Below are 17,462 nucleotides of genomic sequence, written 5' to 3' on the forward strand. Positions count from 1 at the left end.
GCAGAAGATGTACTCTGTACAGGGTATTTTATTGACAATATTGATATATTCTTAATGGGTCAATGGAGTTCTGGTTTTTAAAAACAACTTTTCTACAGTTCCGGTGTTGTGTAACATTATTTTAACTGGTAAGTTACTGAAAAGTTTGATAAGCTTATACGTGATTTATGAAGCATATTTAATGGGTAGTTCTGCGGTGAACGAGTAGCTGTTCATATCATCATCATGCAACCTCTTCTGTCCACTGCTGGACATAGGTCTCTCCCATTTTTCGCCACTCTTCACGGTTCTGTGCTTTTTGTTGCCATTTCTTGGATATTCGTCTAATGTCGTCCATCCAGCGTGTTGGTGGTCGTCCTCTGCTGCGTTTTCCTTCTCGTGCGCGCCAGTCAATTAGGTTTCTCTTCATATGTATTTTGGTAAACATGCTTGCTTATTGTATACCATTGGGTACTTCTCTAATGGAATGACCATAACTTTTGGAAAATAGATATTTGTTGATTACAGTAATGGGATAGGAGTTTTTATTAAGAATGGACTTTGGTAGATTAAGTGATTCATGTTTGTATAGAACATGTGTCAACGTATGAACTCTAAGACTAAGAGCTTGTATGAAATTATGTTTATATCTGGTTGGGTGTGCAGAGTGGTAATTTAAGAAACGGTTTCTGGCCATTTTTTTTTCATGTAACAGGTAGTACCTCTTGTTCTGTGTGCGAAAATTAGCATATCTTAAAACAAGATGATATTCTCAACCTCTAAGTCACACGTGAATTGGAGGTAAGGATTAATGGTGTTGAACACTGATAAGATGCCCAAAACCTTATCAGCTACTGTTGCTAGAATTAGATGGTCAAAATAACCTTTCACAATAAGAACCTCAAAATCTAACTTCTTGATACTACCATTAGTAAAGTCGTCTGGCACAACATTGACTAAAGTGAGAGAAATTGAAGATTTTATTGGTGTTCAAAAAAATTAACGATAAAAAAAAAAGTAATTAGTCTCAAAGATCAATTGTAATAATTTAGAGAAAGTTTCCCACGATACTGGACTATGAAGATGGATTTGCTTCCATTGATTTTGGAGGGAGGTTACTACGACGTTGAAAAGTGGAAGATTTGTAAACAAGGATACCACATCAAAGCTTACTAAGACATAGTCTCTTGGTAAATGATAAATATCAATGAAATTTGCTGAACTGAAAGGAATATGTTACGTTGATGTCATTGTTATATTTGTATGATATGACTGTATGTATGTCTGCTAGAAATTGAGCTAGATTTCAGTTAGGGGCATTTATTGTCCACAATACAGATCGCATAAAAAATTGTGGCTTGTGAATTGAATTCACCTGTTGAATACACTTTAACCCTCCTTTCCACGGGTGACTTTTTTGTGGCACAAATCCACGGGTGGGGTCTATCAGAATCAAATTTTAAACATGGTTTTTCTCAATAAAAAAAATTTTTTTTTTAATATTTTTAAGGAAATTTACTGATGTAACGTTGTATTACCTAAATGTACATATAATATGTGTATTAATATCTATTGGTATAGTTTACTGCGAAATAACTAACACCATTATTTTTTTACAAGATTTTACTAAAAGTGTCATGAACGGCAAAATACAAAAGAAAAATATAAAAAAACAATATTATTACTCTATATAGTTACAGTAATACAAATAAAAACTAAATATCCAAAATTTAAATTGGAAACAGAAAATAGAGGGGGTTAAATAATATTAATTTTGCTTCTATACAATCGGCACAACATGCTTTTATATGTTCCACACATAACCAGTTTTTGCACAATTGGCAAAATACCTAGTTTTTCTTTTTTTACAATACTTACACCATCCCCATTTTCCCGGGGGCTGGGTCATCCCTCGTCGTTTGCACAATTCCAGAAAATTTTGCAGCAAGTAACCGTGATGTTCTCGGTATACGCATATTTAACGCTCTTATTTTCATATTTTTCTGGACTGACGCAATTCCTAAAGACTTCAGAAACAATCGACGAGAAGACCAAAATTCCGCATTTGTATTATTGGACGTATGTATCGGAGTATATAATAAATGCATTTACAGCTGTAACATTAGCCAAGCCTTAGCACAAAACAAGAAACGTCCACTCACGGGTGGGGTCTGTCAGGATACTTTTGTATGTAGCGATTGAAGGGATTCATACAATTTTACCAAATTATGCCAAAGTGTACTATTCAGTAACATTAAAAGGTACACCGAGTCTAGGAAAAAAATACAAAAAAAAATTGAAAAAATTAAGCAAATTTCATTTATACTTGTACTGATGGACCCCACCCGTGGGATGGAGAGTTAAATTGATTTGACGGTCGTACTTTTTGTTGTATGTATGTACAAATTTTATGGCGATAAAAATATTAATATAATTTTGACATCTGCATAAAATTGACGAATTTGGAAAAATGACGCATATGGAGAAAAACTATTTTCAATCCCTCATTAAACATTATTATTTTTAAAACTAAATGACGAAGGAAACGAAAGAAAAGCTAAAGGAATATTATAGGACTAATGCACCTTCAGATTCTTCTTCTTCTTCCTCGTTATAAGCAATTCTGCTGGTTCAATGGCAACCTTCCATGGAAGGTTGTCACTCCATTTTGCGCGGTCGTCCGATACTTCTTGTGCCGATTGGTTACTTCTTGTATCTTGCTATTTTGACGGTACGGATCTCCTTTATTCTGCTTATGTGATCTATTTTACCTTAAAGAGACACCTTCAGATTACAGTATCAAATTATACTACGTACCTGACGGCGGCTCTCCGATGCAAATACACCGTAAAGTATAATATTCGATAAATAATTTTAGCTGATCCTGAATTGAAAATACGTGAATTAGCAAAGGTCACAAGAATAAGTAAAGTAGTCACAAAGAAGTTACACTTTGAACGAGTTTTAAATATGAGAAAATTATCTTGCCGATGGGTGCTGCGTTTGTTGATCATTGACCAAAAACATGATCGTGTAACCTCTTCTTAGTAGTGTTTCGACCTTCTAAAGCGCAATCCATCAAACTTTTGGCATTGATTGGTAACCTTTGATGAAACCTAAATCCACTATGACACACCAGAGAACAAAATGAAAGCACAGCAGTAGACTTAAACCGGAAAAAAGCTTCGAAGCGGCCAAGAGTGGTTCAATGGGTTGAAAATTAAAAAAAAAATTTATTTTTCCAAAACAAACCTCAGGCGCACAAAAGCGTTATACCAATCACAAAAATTAATGAGTGTGGCTTCTAATTGCTTTCCCTTCTGTCTTATTAGTAAATTAATAGGCTGTGTGCCTACAGCCTCAATATATGTGATTTGGTGGATACGCCTATAAGAATTAGCCTCGGCACCTCCACGAAAATCTAAGGTTTATTTTGGTAATTTTTTGAGCGTTTCGTGGTGGGGCACAGTATATTGCTTAAAAATGAGCAATATACTGTCGTGAGGGTAGAACAGCTAGTTGAATCATGACGTGTGAAGTGTCATATGACACGATTTAACAAATAGCGACATGCCAAAAGGGCTTGGGACAAGTATCTTTCTCTCTATTGGTCCGATTTCGACTAATGAGGTGACATGTGAGAGGGTATAACGAATAGAATACGATGACAATTAAAAATCGCAATTATGTGCATCCACCAAATCGCAGATTTTAATGCCGTAGACACATATTTACTCTTATTTTTCTGATTTGGCCTTTGACTCTCTGATTATTATTTGTTTCCACCTGAAAAGATCAGATAAATAAAAAATTTACCGCGAATGAAGAAATTTGGAAAATTTTGGCGACACAAATGCCTATTTTGCAGATTTTCCAGAATACTATTATCTGGACGATATAAAGAAGGTGTAACGAGTATACTAGTAACTAACGAGGTAACTAGTATTTTTAGTAACAGAATCATTAACCTGTTTGTGTTTTTATGTATACTTTTATTTACTTGAGGAAAAAATTAATCTCTTTCAAAAAAGAAACCTATTTAAATTCGTTTTTAAATTTGTGAAAATCCCAAATTTAAATGGAACCTTACCTGGAGATACTGTATTCTCTTGACATCATTTATTTCTCCCTTGTCAGAGAAACCATTTTCGGTAATGAAAATTTCTGGATCATCATATTTGTCCTTGACCCACTTTAGTACATGTCTAACTCCTATTGGCACAACCTAATAAACAAGCCATTAATATTAGATTTCGATAAATTCTGAAATTTAAACTAACTAGGTAAAGTTGAGAAGAATATTAGAACTTTGAGAAGTTTGACTAAGATTTAGTTACTTTTTTATTAAAACAGCAGCTATCGTATAAGAATGCAGTGTTTTTTTACATGTTGTTATAAATAAACAGGGATAATCCACTTATTATATATAGAAAACGTTTTTAATTTTTTTAGCGTCGACAATTTTTAAAGATTAATTTTTTATAGTTATTAAGTCAGCAATAAAAAAGCGCCTTCTGACTGTAAATATTAAATTTTAAAACGTAATGACAAAAAATTATTTTAGAAAAACAATGAAATAAAAAAGGATTTTTAAGGTTAGTACACCACGACAAGCGGGAATTTGCTTGGTACGACTTAACCAAATTTAACAATATTACATAATTTTATTCCTTTCTTTAATGACCGTTAATTGGAAGAGATCGAGCTCCTAACGTTAAATTCACTGCAAGTTCAGTGAGAAATATAATAAATGTGTTTAAATTTACTAAAAAAGAAGCTACTTCAGATAGACTTTTAGAAGATCTGAAAAAAATACTGTTGTTAATTTAAGGGCAACCAAAAACCGAAAATTGAATTTCTAAATTTTTTTTGGGTTATTATTAAAAATTATTCTCTGAAATCTTTTCTTTCCGACGATATTAGATATTATAGTAAAAAATATCTCTGGTTACAAAATTATTAGTTTTTTGAACGTCTGCACTCAACTTTTGATAGTTTTTCGTTAGTTATTTACTAATTGTTCTATTTTTGTGAGTTTTTTGTTTTAAATACTAATTTATTTCGTACTTTTGATATATTACAGTGTTGAAATATAAAATAAGAAGTAAGTAGGTACTAGGTATAAGACATACAACACAGAGAAAAACAAACTGAAAGATGTAACAAGGCCTGATCCATCTAGACCTAGTCTATAAACTCCTGTAATTAAATCTAGGCCTTGTCGTACTCTCTAGCTGTCGTGCCCTCTAGCTCAAAGGTAAAACTCCAAAGTAATTTGTCTTACTATGAACTAAAAAAAGACACTTGGCAGTATGATATTTTTAGTATTGATATATTTGAAGAAAAGTTGTTAGATGAAATAGCGGTATGTAAGTTTTGCCACTAGAAATTAGAACTAAGTAAAAAGTCTACAGTAGAGTTAGTGAGTGAATTCAAAGTCTTCTGTAAGAACTGCAAGGCTGAGAAGTTTTTTGCCAGTTTAACTCAAGGTAATTTAAAATTAAACACTTTAATTTTGTTTATTTTCATTTAAAAAGGCACTGAAGTGTTGAAGATTTATAATATGTTGATTAAAACCTTATACAAGATGGAATATGCAAGTTAAAAGTTTTTTTGAATTACTACAAGGAAAAACCGTACGATTGTTTTCACAGATGAGACGTACTTGCATACGGATGGTGTAGAAGAATAAAATTGGAGTGATAATAGTTGTGCCAATCTGAGGAATTTAGTTTTCAAAGAATAAAGCTTAATTATTGATTATTGTTAATTATTGTTAGGTAATAAAAATGGATTTTAGTAAACAAATAAATAAATACCTAATTTCTACATCCTAAAAAGCAGATATGTAATTACGGCTGGGTAAAAAATAGAGCATGCAATGAACACCAGACAAGATAATACCAGCTGGACTAAACGCATCGGTACAGTGAAGACGTAGGGTACATAAGAGTGTGAGACGACCTCCAAAAGCATAACTTAATGATGTAAAAGAATAGCTAGGAAGACAATTGCACCAAGCAGCAAACGATAATTTGAAATGGAAACGCCTATGAAAACGCTTGCCACACGAATGGACTAGAGATTTTCCTAAATAAATTATTAACTTCCAAACAGATTATAGATAGAACAGATCTTGGCCCCTAAATAGATTACTCCATGGCAAGAAAAGAAGATATACGTAAATGTGAACACTGCAACATATGCCAACAGCATAAGTTTTTTGTGCTAGACATCGAAGTAAAAAGCTAAACTAAACCACAATATTGAAAAGGACCACAAAAAATTAAATTGTGTTACAGATACGAATATGGAACTGATTGTCAGGTAGTTAAAAAGAAAGAGGACCAACGAATATATGTGGTGGAATTTAGAATGCTCAGATGAATGACTGAAGAAACAAAAAAAATATATTAGGGGAAGTCTAGGGAACGAGTTTAGGTAACTTACGAAGAAATGTATTGAGAAAATGTAATAATGAAATAAACGGAAAATTTTACAAAAATATCTAGCAAATGTTAGACGTTTAAAAGGCACCTCTAAATTTGGTTTTACTATTATCTACACTTTTTTATAGATTGCTGTAAAAACAGGAAGCAGTTACGGTGTTATCAAAGCTAATCAACAATATAAAATCCCCAAAGAAACAAGGAAAGAAAAGGTCAGAGAAAAAAGGTTAGAATGCAATAAATGTGTGTGTATGTGTGTGTGGCAAAAACATTATTTATATACTTTGTCAACAATACGCACTTGCATTGTGGTAAGAAAATAAAACAAACTAGTAAGAACTTGCAAAAAGAAAAAAGAGTCGAATCTTCTCACAGAAATTTTGTCGAGAATTTTGTCACAGTCAAGAATTAAGTGTTGCAAATACGACGTAATAGGGTATTTATATCATGGCAAAGGACGATTATTTCTGTTCAACATAGATATAGCTAACAAAAAAGCTAACATACGACCGGGAGTGTTTTCTGACCAGGGATCGTAAATGATTTTTGTATACATAGATTAATATGTTTTGAAATACAAATACTGTACAATAATATAAAAGAAAACAAAAAAGTAGGACTAAATATCAATAAGAACAAAACCAAATATATGCACATCAACCGCACAGTAGGTAGGGATAGAATCGAATAAAATATATCTAATATCGACACACGTCATATTCTAAAAATTCCTTGCAAAAATCTTAAATAAAAAAGTGTTGGACGAGTTCGACATGGCAGAAAGCTTTTGCATATATTAAAATAAGAAAAACATTGTATCTGGGCCGCATACTTCAAAACGATAAATACTCTGTTTTGCACGTCATTATACAAGGAAGAGTAGAGGGAAGAAAATGCTTGGGAAGAAAGAAGAAACCTTTGCTGAGAAATATCAGAGATTGGGCTAACCTAAGTGTTGTCAGATATTTTACGTTGCAAGAGATATGGAAGCGTTTGATCGCCAACCTTAGTTAGAAGACGGCACAATAAGAAGAAGATGGACACACGCACTTTTGAAAGTGTCAAAGAATTTCAGTATCTAGGTGCCACTATGACAACTTCATGAACAGAAAAATACGGGCAAGAATACAGAAAGTTAACAAATTCTTCTTAGCGTTACAAGACATAATAAAGTCAAAGACATGCTGTTAACATCATCAAAGATGAGAAAATAATATACCAGAATAATGATTAGACAAGTCATATCAAACGACTACAAAACCTGAATCATAACAAAACGATCTATTGTAAAGGCCGTTTCATCGTAAATACTATAAAAAATATCTGGGCTGACAGTTGATACACCGTACACTGTCGAATTACAATTAAGAACTGAAAACGATGTATAAACAGAGATTAAGGTAAGCAGGACATGTGCATAAAACCAATGAAGAAGTACTCGTTAAAGAAATATGGGAGGAAAATCCAATCAGCAGGAGAACCATAGTCAGACTGAGATTTAGATAAAGGGATAACATTCTAAATTATTTGCACACATACACAACTGGAGAGAAGATATGATTGACTGAAGTAGGTGGATTTAAGTCGTACAGGCAGCGAATACCCACGAACGGTAGTGAAGCTACAGGAAGAGAGTTAGAGAGGGAGAAAAAGAAAAAGAGAGAGTGAGGAAGAACAAGAAAGAGAAAGAGAGAATCCGGAAATTAATATACATAAAAAATAATTTTTTTCCTTAGCTGTCAAGTTATGAATAAAGTTAGAATTGATATTTTTGTTGTAAATATGTTTTGTTTTTTATTTTATTATATCAAAACGCGATTTTATTTTTTAGAAATGAGTTACTTCTTCTTATGGTGCCGTGCACCTATAGTGCGTTGGCGAATTATCTTAAGGTCAGACGTCTGTCTTTTGCGGCATGCAAAAGTTCGCCAGTGTTAGTTACGCCTGTCCAGTTCTTTATATTTCGCAGCCACGACATTTGTTTGCGACCTACTCCTCTCTTGCCCTCAATCTTTCCTTGGATAATTAGTTGAGGGATTGCGTATTTTTCCCCTCTCAGGATGTGGCCCAGGTATCCAATCTTTCGTGCCTTGATCAAGCTGAGCAATTCTCTCTCAGTATTGGCTCTTCTTAGGACTTCCTCGTTTCTCACCCTATCTGTCCATGGTATGCGGAACATTCTTCGCAAGGTCCACATTTCGAAGGCTTCCAACTTGTTAATGGAAGATATTTTCAACGTCCATGTCTCCATGCCGTATAACAATATGGACCATACATAGCACTTAACCATTCTGTAACGGAGATTGAAGGAAAGATTGCGGTTACAAAGTAGCGGTTTAAATTTAAGAAAAGCTTGTCTTGCTTGTTCGGTATGGCTTTTTATTTCTTGTTGGGGATCCCATTGGTCATTCACCATCATTCCCAAGTATTTAAATGTTTTCACTTGCTCGATTGGAGCATTATCTACGTGCAGTTGTACTCTGAAAAATGCGCCCTTTCTTTTTGTCATGCATTTTGTTTTTCCAGCATTTATCTTCAGGCCATATGTTTTTCCTGTGGTGTTTATTTTATTTAGTATCAACTGCATATCATGTTCGTTATCTGTGATTATTGCGGTGTCGTCAGCGTAACGAATGTTATTTATCGGGTACCCGTTGACCTTTATACCACAATCAGTGCCTTCAAGTGCCTCTGCAAAAACATTCTCCACGTAGAGGTTGAACAGCATAGGAGACAAAATACACCCCTGTCGCACCCCTCGAAAAATTTCGAATTCCTCTGTGTTTGTTGATTTGTTCAGCCTCACACGTGCCTTTTGATTCCAATAGAGATTCTGGATAACTCTTATATCTTTCTCATCAATATCAGCATTGTGTGAGTTACATACATAGTAAAATAGTTTTAAGTTTTATTTTATAAATAATATATTTACAACCATTTCACCTTTAAAAGATCATAATAAATGCAATGTTTATGTGATATAATCAAACTTCCCCCTTTGGACAATAAAGTAAAATTTTAGATATTGGTCAGTAGAGGGTTAAACACTTTTAAACATAATATTAGTGTTATCCTTACCCTTAACCAATCAGAACTACTCTTTTCCCATTCGGTATCCTGGTGAAGACTAACATTTGCATCTTTCTCGAAGGTAGTATTAGTTGTTCCTGTAGCATCGTCTTTAACACGATAGCTTGTAAATATATTTAAGCCTGCGAAGTCAAATGTACCTTGTATATAATCGGCTTCTTGAAACGTCAAACTTGGCATTCTTGATTGAAGATAACCTTCTGATATGCTTCTATTATCGACCATTTCCTTAACCAGAGCTGGATAGTTGCCATCAGTATGAAAAATTGGATTCATGATGGAACCAATCTAAAAAAATGTTAAAATAAAATTGTGTAATAAATCTAGTTAATTCATATAGACTACATGTTTGAGTAGTATTTAAAAACTACTATACAGGGTATTTCATTCCAAAATGGATATATAATAACAGTAAATACAGCACGTCTATGTGATTTCCAAATGGCGATACTTACTATTATATTTATTTCTTGAATACTTTCAAACTACCTTGCATATTGTTTTAAAATGCATATGACGTATTTCTATTAAGAAAATAAATCTATTAATGTAATACCAAGTAATATATAGATCTTTGGAATTAAGATAATTGAGACGAGTGCATTTTCTTTTCTAAAACCACTACTAAAAATGATCCGAATCGTCATCGTGCTTCGGAGGACACAGAAAGCCGTCGGTCCCTTGGACCAGTGTGCATCAACACTAGATACCTAACACAGGGTTAAAGATGAAATGTCCATTTTATTTCTACGTGCGTGATAGCTAAGGTTTAGAGAAATAATCATTAACGAAACTCACGATAGAGTACTAATATCAGAAGAAGAGCTACAAGAACGAATAAAAAATAAAAAACAGAAAAGCACCTGGTCCTGATAAGATAGACAATGAACTGCTAAAATATGGAGAAACAAGTAGTACCAGCGGAATGGAAGGAAAGTCTGTTGCTACCGATACTTAAAAAGGGAGACTCGAGAAATCCTGAAAATTATAGAGACATTAGTCTAATGAATAGTACATTAAAATTGTTAACGGCAGTCATAAAAGATAAAATCGAGGAAAAAGCGAACATGGCAGATAAACAACAAGGCTTCCGGAAGAACCGCAGCACAATGAACGCAATTTTTATTATCAGACAAATAATAGAGAAGTCTATTGAATATGAAAAACCAGCATACATGTGCTTTGTAGATTTAAAATCATCAGGTAATAAGGACAATTATTGAAATTAACAAAAACCACAAGACCAGAGTTATAATACCAACAGGGGAAACAGAATGCATAGAACTAAAAGGAGGAATCCGCCAAGGAGACTCGCTCAGCCCATTGTTATTCAATATGGTGATAAATCAAATAATTCACGAAGTAAGAAAACGACACGGATACCACATGGGAGCGCATAAAATTACGATAATATGCTATGCCGATGATGCAGTACTAATTGCTGATAACGAAGATAACCTACAAAGGCAGCTCCACACCTTCAATATCACAGCAAACAAACTTAATATGAGAATATCAGTAGAAAAAACTAAATGTATAGTGATCAGTAAAGAGCCTGCAAACTAGAAATAGACCGCAAAATTGTAGAACAAGTAATGAAATTCAATTACCTAGGAGTAGAGATCACTAGTGACAGGGATATAAGAACAGAGACAGACCACAAAGCAAGCATCAAAAGCGGCAAGAGTAAGTGGTTGCCTCCGAGAAACGATATGGAGAAATAAATATCTGACCATGGAAATCAAAATGAAATTATACAAGACAACAGTAAGACCAATCCTAACATATGCAGCGGAGACAAGGACCGATACAAGAAAGACGAAATAACAAATCAACAATATCGAAATGAAAGTATTAAGATCAATAGCGGGCATATCATTAAGAGACAGTAAAACCAACAGAAGTATACGCAAATAATGCAAAATTCAAAATATTAACAGGTGGATAAAAACAACAACAAAAAAAAACTGGAACGAACATGTAAACCAAATGGAACCCGATAGATTAGCGAACATCTGTAAAAACAACAGCCGTATAGCAGAAAACCCGTTGGAAGACCGCCAAAAAGGTGGAAAGATAATGCACAGTCAACAACGACTGAAACAGAATAAGAGGCAGACAAACAGGAGTAATCCTAGTCGCGCGAAGAAGAAGAAGAAGAAGTTTTTTTTAAACATCTTGAACGTCGCAATTTATATAATTAAAAGTAGTTCTTGGATAGTCTAAAGATATTTTTTCTCAGCAGAAGAAATGATTGTGAAGATCTCTAAGATTAGCAATATCATAAAAACGTATTCATGTGACGAAGCATTTGTTCAAAAGTAATAAATGAAAAAAATAATTGTATAAACATTGTTGGTACCTTAAATTCACGAGCCCGCTCAGCAGCTTTTACATCTTTAGAAAGAATTGCCGGTATGTACCAAGTAGCATCCACAGCAACCCCAATTTTACCTGAAATTTTTTCAGTCAATAGTTATTTTTTAAGTTTTCGAAGTCAATTAAAGAGTAGGTATAAATGTTAAAGCTTACCTTGTTGGTTTTGTCTAAATTCAGCATCGTATAAATGATAAGCCTTAGCATGTGCCAATAACATAACGTGTTGGCAAAGATAGTTTGTAATACCAGGCTGGTTTATAAACGGTGGATATTTGTCATCTCCGTAACCGTTTGAAGACATTTCCATTGTTATCCAATATTTTACTCTATCTCCAAAATAACTAAACATATATCTAGCATAGTCTTCAAAGTAGTACGCCATATAGGGGTTAGTCCATCCTCCAATTTCTTGAAAAGGCATAGGAAGATCGTTATGGTATAGGGTGACCATTGGTTCGATACCTTAAAAAATAATAACAATTGAAATAAATCAAAAACTGGGCAAAAAGGGATCAGAACTTATAAAGGATTTAGTCTTAAGCCTGGACAACCTCACTTTCCAATAACCTAATTAGTCATATGTTATTAGCAGATTTAAATATTATTAAATATTTATATAGAAATAATTGAAACCACGATTCACATCCACAGGAATGGTTCAGATTCATATCTACTTCCAGTACTTTATTAGTGTAAGTATAAACTGACACTTAAGATGTTAATGCTTCGACTAACTTCTCTCAGGTGTAGGTATCTCTAAATATTGTTAGCTTGCTCTCTTCATTGGGTGAAATCCTGTGCTATACGGACGGTTTCACGTAAGGATTTTCCCACCAGAGTCTTAATTTGGTCTGCCCATCATGTTGGAGACCTTCCTCTTGGTCTTCGGTCTTCTATCTTTCCTTCTACTACCAATAGTTCCATGGTCTCCGTTCTTCTTGCTATGTGGCCAAAGTAGATTAGGTATAATTGGTATACGTTTTTTATCTCATTCTAATTTTGTGGCAAATAGAGATACTGTTACATATACTACTGGTTGTTTGTAGATTTTAATCTGAGAGGTTGATTGAAGGCATCATATAAATAGGTTAATTGAATCTGTAGCAGTCAGTAGAACTGTGTTGTTTATAGGCTTGCTTCATCTCTTAGCCAATTAGTAATGTACTGAACATTGTATGTGGTTTTATGTGAAATCCCTCCCAAAAAAAGGAAATAATGAACAAAAACCCAAGTAGAAGATGAAGTGGATAAAATGTATTTGAACGAAAGTTTTTCTTTTCTTTAAATAGAGAAAGAAGACATCAATACTATAAGTAGTTTGATTTGGTATTCGACACTGACTACGTACGAAAGTACCAACACACAAATAACTTTTGTTACTAGATGATAGTTAGTCTACAGGGGTATATCTATTATGTATATCTAGGTCATGTCATCAAACAAGAAAAACCAAATCAAGATGCTGAAATTAAAAGAAGAACACAACTGGCATAAGGCGCTTTCGGCAATTTAGAATATATATTGAAGAACACCTACATTCCTGTAAACTTAAAGCAAAAGGTATATAACACATGCATACTACCAGTTTGCAAGATTAGGGATATTATGAAAGCAATTACAAAAATGAAATGGCGCTGGGCAGGTCACGTAGCCCGATATAATGACAACAGGTGGACACGGAGAATTCTAGAATGGAGACCAAGAACGACAACAAGAAGCATGGGAAGACCTTAAAAAAGATGGGTAGATGACATAAGAGCAGTGGCAGGAAAACAATGGATTAGATTGGCGCAAGATAGAGAAAGATGGAAACAATTGGGAGAGACCTACATTCAGGAGTGGATGGAAAACGGTTGACAACGAGATACAGGGTTATACAACGAGTAAATGAGAATTGAACTAATATAATTAAAAATTTAAATTGAAGAATGGTGAATAAACAGATTATTTAGTTGATAAAAAAGTTGAGCGCCAACTACTTTTAGAAGATAAATAGTACAATAAAACAGAAAATTAACACATGAATACAATCTAAAGAAATTGGAATAAAATAATTATTCAAAGATATATAAATCAACACGTGACATCATTTTTCATGTGATCCAAAACTGTGGTACTAATTCAGAATTCTAGCCAATCTTAAGTCCTTAAATGTAAAAAAAATACTATTGTTGAGCAGCAAAATAGTATACTCTAGTACAAAGCTAATTTCGATTTACTTCATATACCGATTACATCTCATGGCAATGATAACACATAGCCGAAAGTTACAGATGTACCGACCGAGGTACGGAAAAGTGATCGTTCATAATAGGCAAATAGAATTGGACTACTCCAAATAATCCACAATTCATGTAACTGCTACATATAGGAGCGCTGTTATAAGGAGTGAAGTTGATAAGATAATATCGTACTGTAAGCTTTACCAATGTGGCAGAAGATAAAGAAGCCTTCGCAGAACCGCTGATTTTATTTAAACACGTTACAATACGTAAAAATTTCAGCCCCTAGTGAAAAGTACGAAAATTTTATCTAAAGTTGCAATCGAGTGAGTTGTTTACGTACAGTATTTTATTAATAATTTTTTTTAACAAATTTTGTTTGGCAGTATTTAAATTTCAAAAATCAAACTTTATCATTTAAAAAGATCCTTTCCAAATGCCGTGAATTCTTCTCTTGCTGAAAAGGTTTCAATATCCAGTCGTAATCACTAGTTATATGAGGTGATCAGGCTCTGCCAGGAATAACCATCCATTCTCTAACTTTAGATATAAATGCAATGGACCTTTTGAAAAGGAGTGAGCAAAGCTGTGATGAAGATCAGCAATGCCTCAACCGAAAATAGACAATATAAGAGGAGCTAAAACTTATCCAAAACCAACAAACATATAAATATGTAGAGTAATTTTTATCAAAAAAAAAATTAAAAATAAATACATAATTTTGATATATTTACCATTTTTTTTTAATTCGTTAATTAAATCATTATAATATCGTAGACCGTCTCGATTTACTTTATTGGAATAACCTTTAGGAAGAATTCTACTCCACGAAATTGAAAACCTATAAAATTGTACACCTAAATCTTTAAGAAGCCTCACATCTGCTCTCCATTTGTGGTAAGAATCACATGCTGTATTTCCATTACTCTTATTATAAAACTTCTCGGGTTTGGTTTTGGTATAGTAATCGTAAATGCTTTCTCCTTTTCCTGAAAAAGAAAATAGATTATTACAAAATATATTTTATATTTAACACATTTAATATATTTTATTGTATTTCTTAAAAACTAATCACACAATTTTAATTAAAAATATCTTATTTTGATTTTCTTAATAATAAAATAATTAATATGTAATAAAAAAATTATTTTTAATACAATTTACCTTTATATTTCTCATTTATATTAAAAATTCAAACATATATTATACATTTTAAGAGTTAAAAAGTTTAAAACGATACTGTCAGTCTTTGTAAGGTGAGTTTATTTGATTGCAGGAAATTAACTTTAAGTTGAAAATACCTGTCAAGCAAAACAGACAGCATATAATTTTTCTTTAAAAATACAACCACACTCAATTATAACTCAAGTTAATAATCTTATGTTAAATTATGAGTAAAAGCCAAGCAAAAAAGTCTTTAAATATCCCAATATGGTAATTATATGTAGTTTACTCTCAATATCAACATGAAATACTTACTTAATAAGCATATGCAAAGTGCTGAGATAAAGATGGGCAACTTACACAGTGGGAGGGTAGATATTAAAAAGGGTATACGACAGGGATGCGTCCTCTCGCCGCTCCTGTTCAATATATACTCTAAACAAATCTTCAGAGAAGCACAGGGAAAAGTTTCGGAGGGTATCAAAGTAAACGGAGAGGTAAACAATAATATTAGATATGCTGACGACACAGTTATTATCGCAAATGACTGCAACGAGCTTCAAAGACTCATGCAAAGCATACACACAGCAAGTCAAGAATATGGTTTAGAACTCAACACAACCAAAACTAAATGCATGCTCATCAGCAGATCACAACAACCTCCGATGCAATTGACATTAAACAACCGAAAAATAGAACAAGTGGAGACATACATATAACTTGGAACCACAGTCAACACAAAATGGGACCAGTCAACAGAAATAAGATCACGAATTGAAAAAGCGCGAAACGCGTTCAACAATATGAAAAAGTGGTTCACAAGCAAAATCTCAATGGAACTAAAATTAAGACTGGTCAAGTGTTATATCTTCCCGGTCTTGTTCTATGGAACAGAGGCATGGACCACAACGGAAGTCACCCTGAAGAAACTACTATCCTTTGAGCTGTGGATATATCGCCGTATTCTTCGGATATCCTGGACAGACCACATCACTAACGTGGAAGTAATGCAGAGAATAGGCAAAAGCAAAGAAATAATCTTCACCGTAAAGAAACGGAAGCTTGAGTACTTCGGACATGTCATGAGGCATACTAAGTACCGCCTGCTACAGTTAATAGTCCAAGGAAGAATCGACAGTAGGAGGGGACCAGGAAGAAGACGACACTCATGGATGCATAACCTGCGACAATGGTTCGGACTAGCATCGACCGAACTGTTCAGAGGTGCCGTAAACAAAGTCAAAATAGCCTTGTTAATAGCCAACGTCCGAAACGGATAGGGCAAAGGAAGAAGAAAATAAGCATATGAACTTAAAACATAAATTTTATTATTCTCGGTATGTTATTGACTTAAAAATCAGAAGATGGCAACATGTTGCCAGAAATCGAACAGAATGGCGACGAATCTTAGAGCAGGCCAAGATCCACAGAGGATTGTCGAGCCAAAGATGATGATGATGTTATTGACTTATTAATATTGACATTTCCGTTTTAGTGGCTTGTTTTTTTAATATTGGTAACTAAATCCTACTACATTATATCGAGAAATTTGCGATGCAGTTTAATTTAATAAAATAAGGGCAGTTGCTTTAACTTTCACTTTTAACCGTCTGTTTATTTTAGTACTGACTATACATGAATCGTTCCACTGAATTATATGTTCATTATCTCATGCGTGTTTCTTCTTCTTTTTCTTCTTTTGGCATCATAACCCTGGATAAGTCTTTGCCTGTCTGGCTATGTCCTTCCATTCAGATCTCTCTTGGGCCCTTCTCCTCTATTGTCTTATATTCATGGTTTTTAGGTCGTCTTTCACGTCATCCAATCATCTCGTCCTAGGCCTTCCTTTTTCAGCCTTCCTACCAGCTTCCACTGTAACATCTTGTTTGTCGTTTTTTTTTTGTCTTCTTGTCGCTAAACATGTCCCAGCCATGACAGTCTTTGGCTTTTCACAAATCTTACAATGTCATACCCTTCATTTAGTTCATTAACTTCGTCGTTTCTCCTAATTCTCCATGTGCCGTCTTCCTCGTGCACCGGGCCATATACTTTTCTTAGTATCTTTCTCTAAAATGTCCTGAGTTGGGCTTCCTCTTTTTTCGTCATTGCCCAGGTTTCACAACCATAGGTTACTACGGGTCTAATCAAAGTTCTGTAGATAGTCAATTTGGTTCTTTTA

General features: G+C 33.8%; 2 protein-coding genes across 3 annotated transcripts in view; one reads left to right on the plus strand and one right to left on the minus strand.

Annotated features, from left to right (window-relative positions):
* Positions 1-17,462, plus strand: part of Actbeta (inhibin subunit beta) — a 221,951-nt gene that overhangs the window by 171,546 nt on the left and 32,943 nt on the right. The gene's annotated exons all lie outside the window — the stretch shown is intronic.
* The window catches only part of LOC140437569 (myrosinase 1-like), a 370,048-nt gene that overhangs the window by 15,816 nt on the left and 336,770 nt on the right, over positions 1-17,462 (minus strand). For both annotated transcript variants that reach the window (XM_072527171.1, XM_072527170.1), the window contains 5 exons: positions 14,854-15,108; positions 12,051-12,359; positions 11,881-11,972; positions 9,507-9,806; positions 4,070-4,204 (listed from right to left, as the gene is read on the minus strand). In XM_072527171.1, coding sequence (XP_072383272.1) covers positions 4,070-4,204; positions 9,507-9,806; positions 11,881-11,972; positions 12,051-12,359; positions 14,854-15,108 — 1,091 coding nt within the window. The remainder of the gene's footprint in view (positions 1-4,069; positions 4,205-9,506; positions 9,807-11,880; positions 11,973-12,050; positions 12,360-14,853; positions 15,109-17,462) is intronic.

The sequence above is a fragment of the Diabrotica undecimpunctata genome, chromosome 3, assembly GCF_040954645.1.
Source record: "Diabrotica undecimpunctata isolate CICGRU chromosome 3, icDiaUnde3, whole genome shotgun sequence".
NCBI classification, from domain to species: Eukaryota; Metazoa; Arthropoda; class Insecta; order Coleoptera; family Chrysomelidae; genus Diabrotica; species Diabrotica undecimpunctata.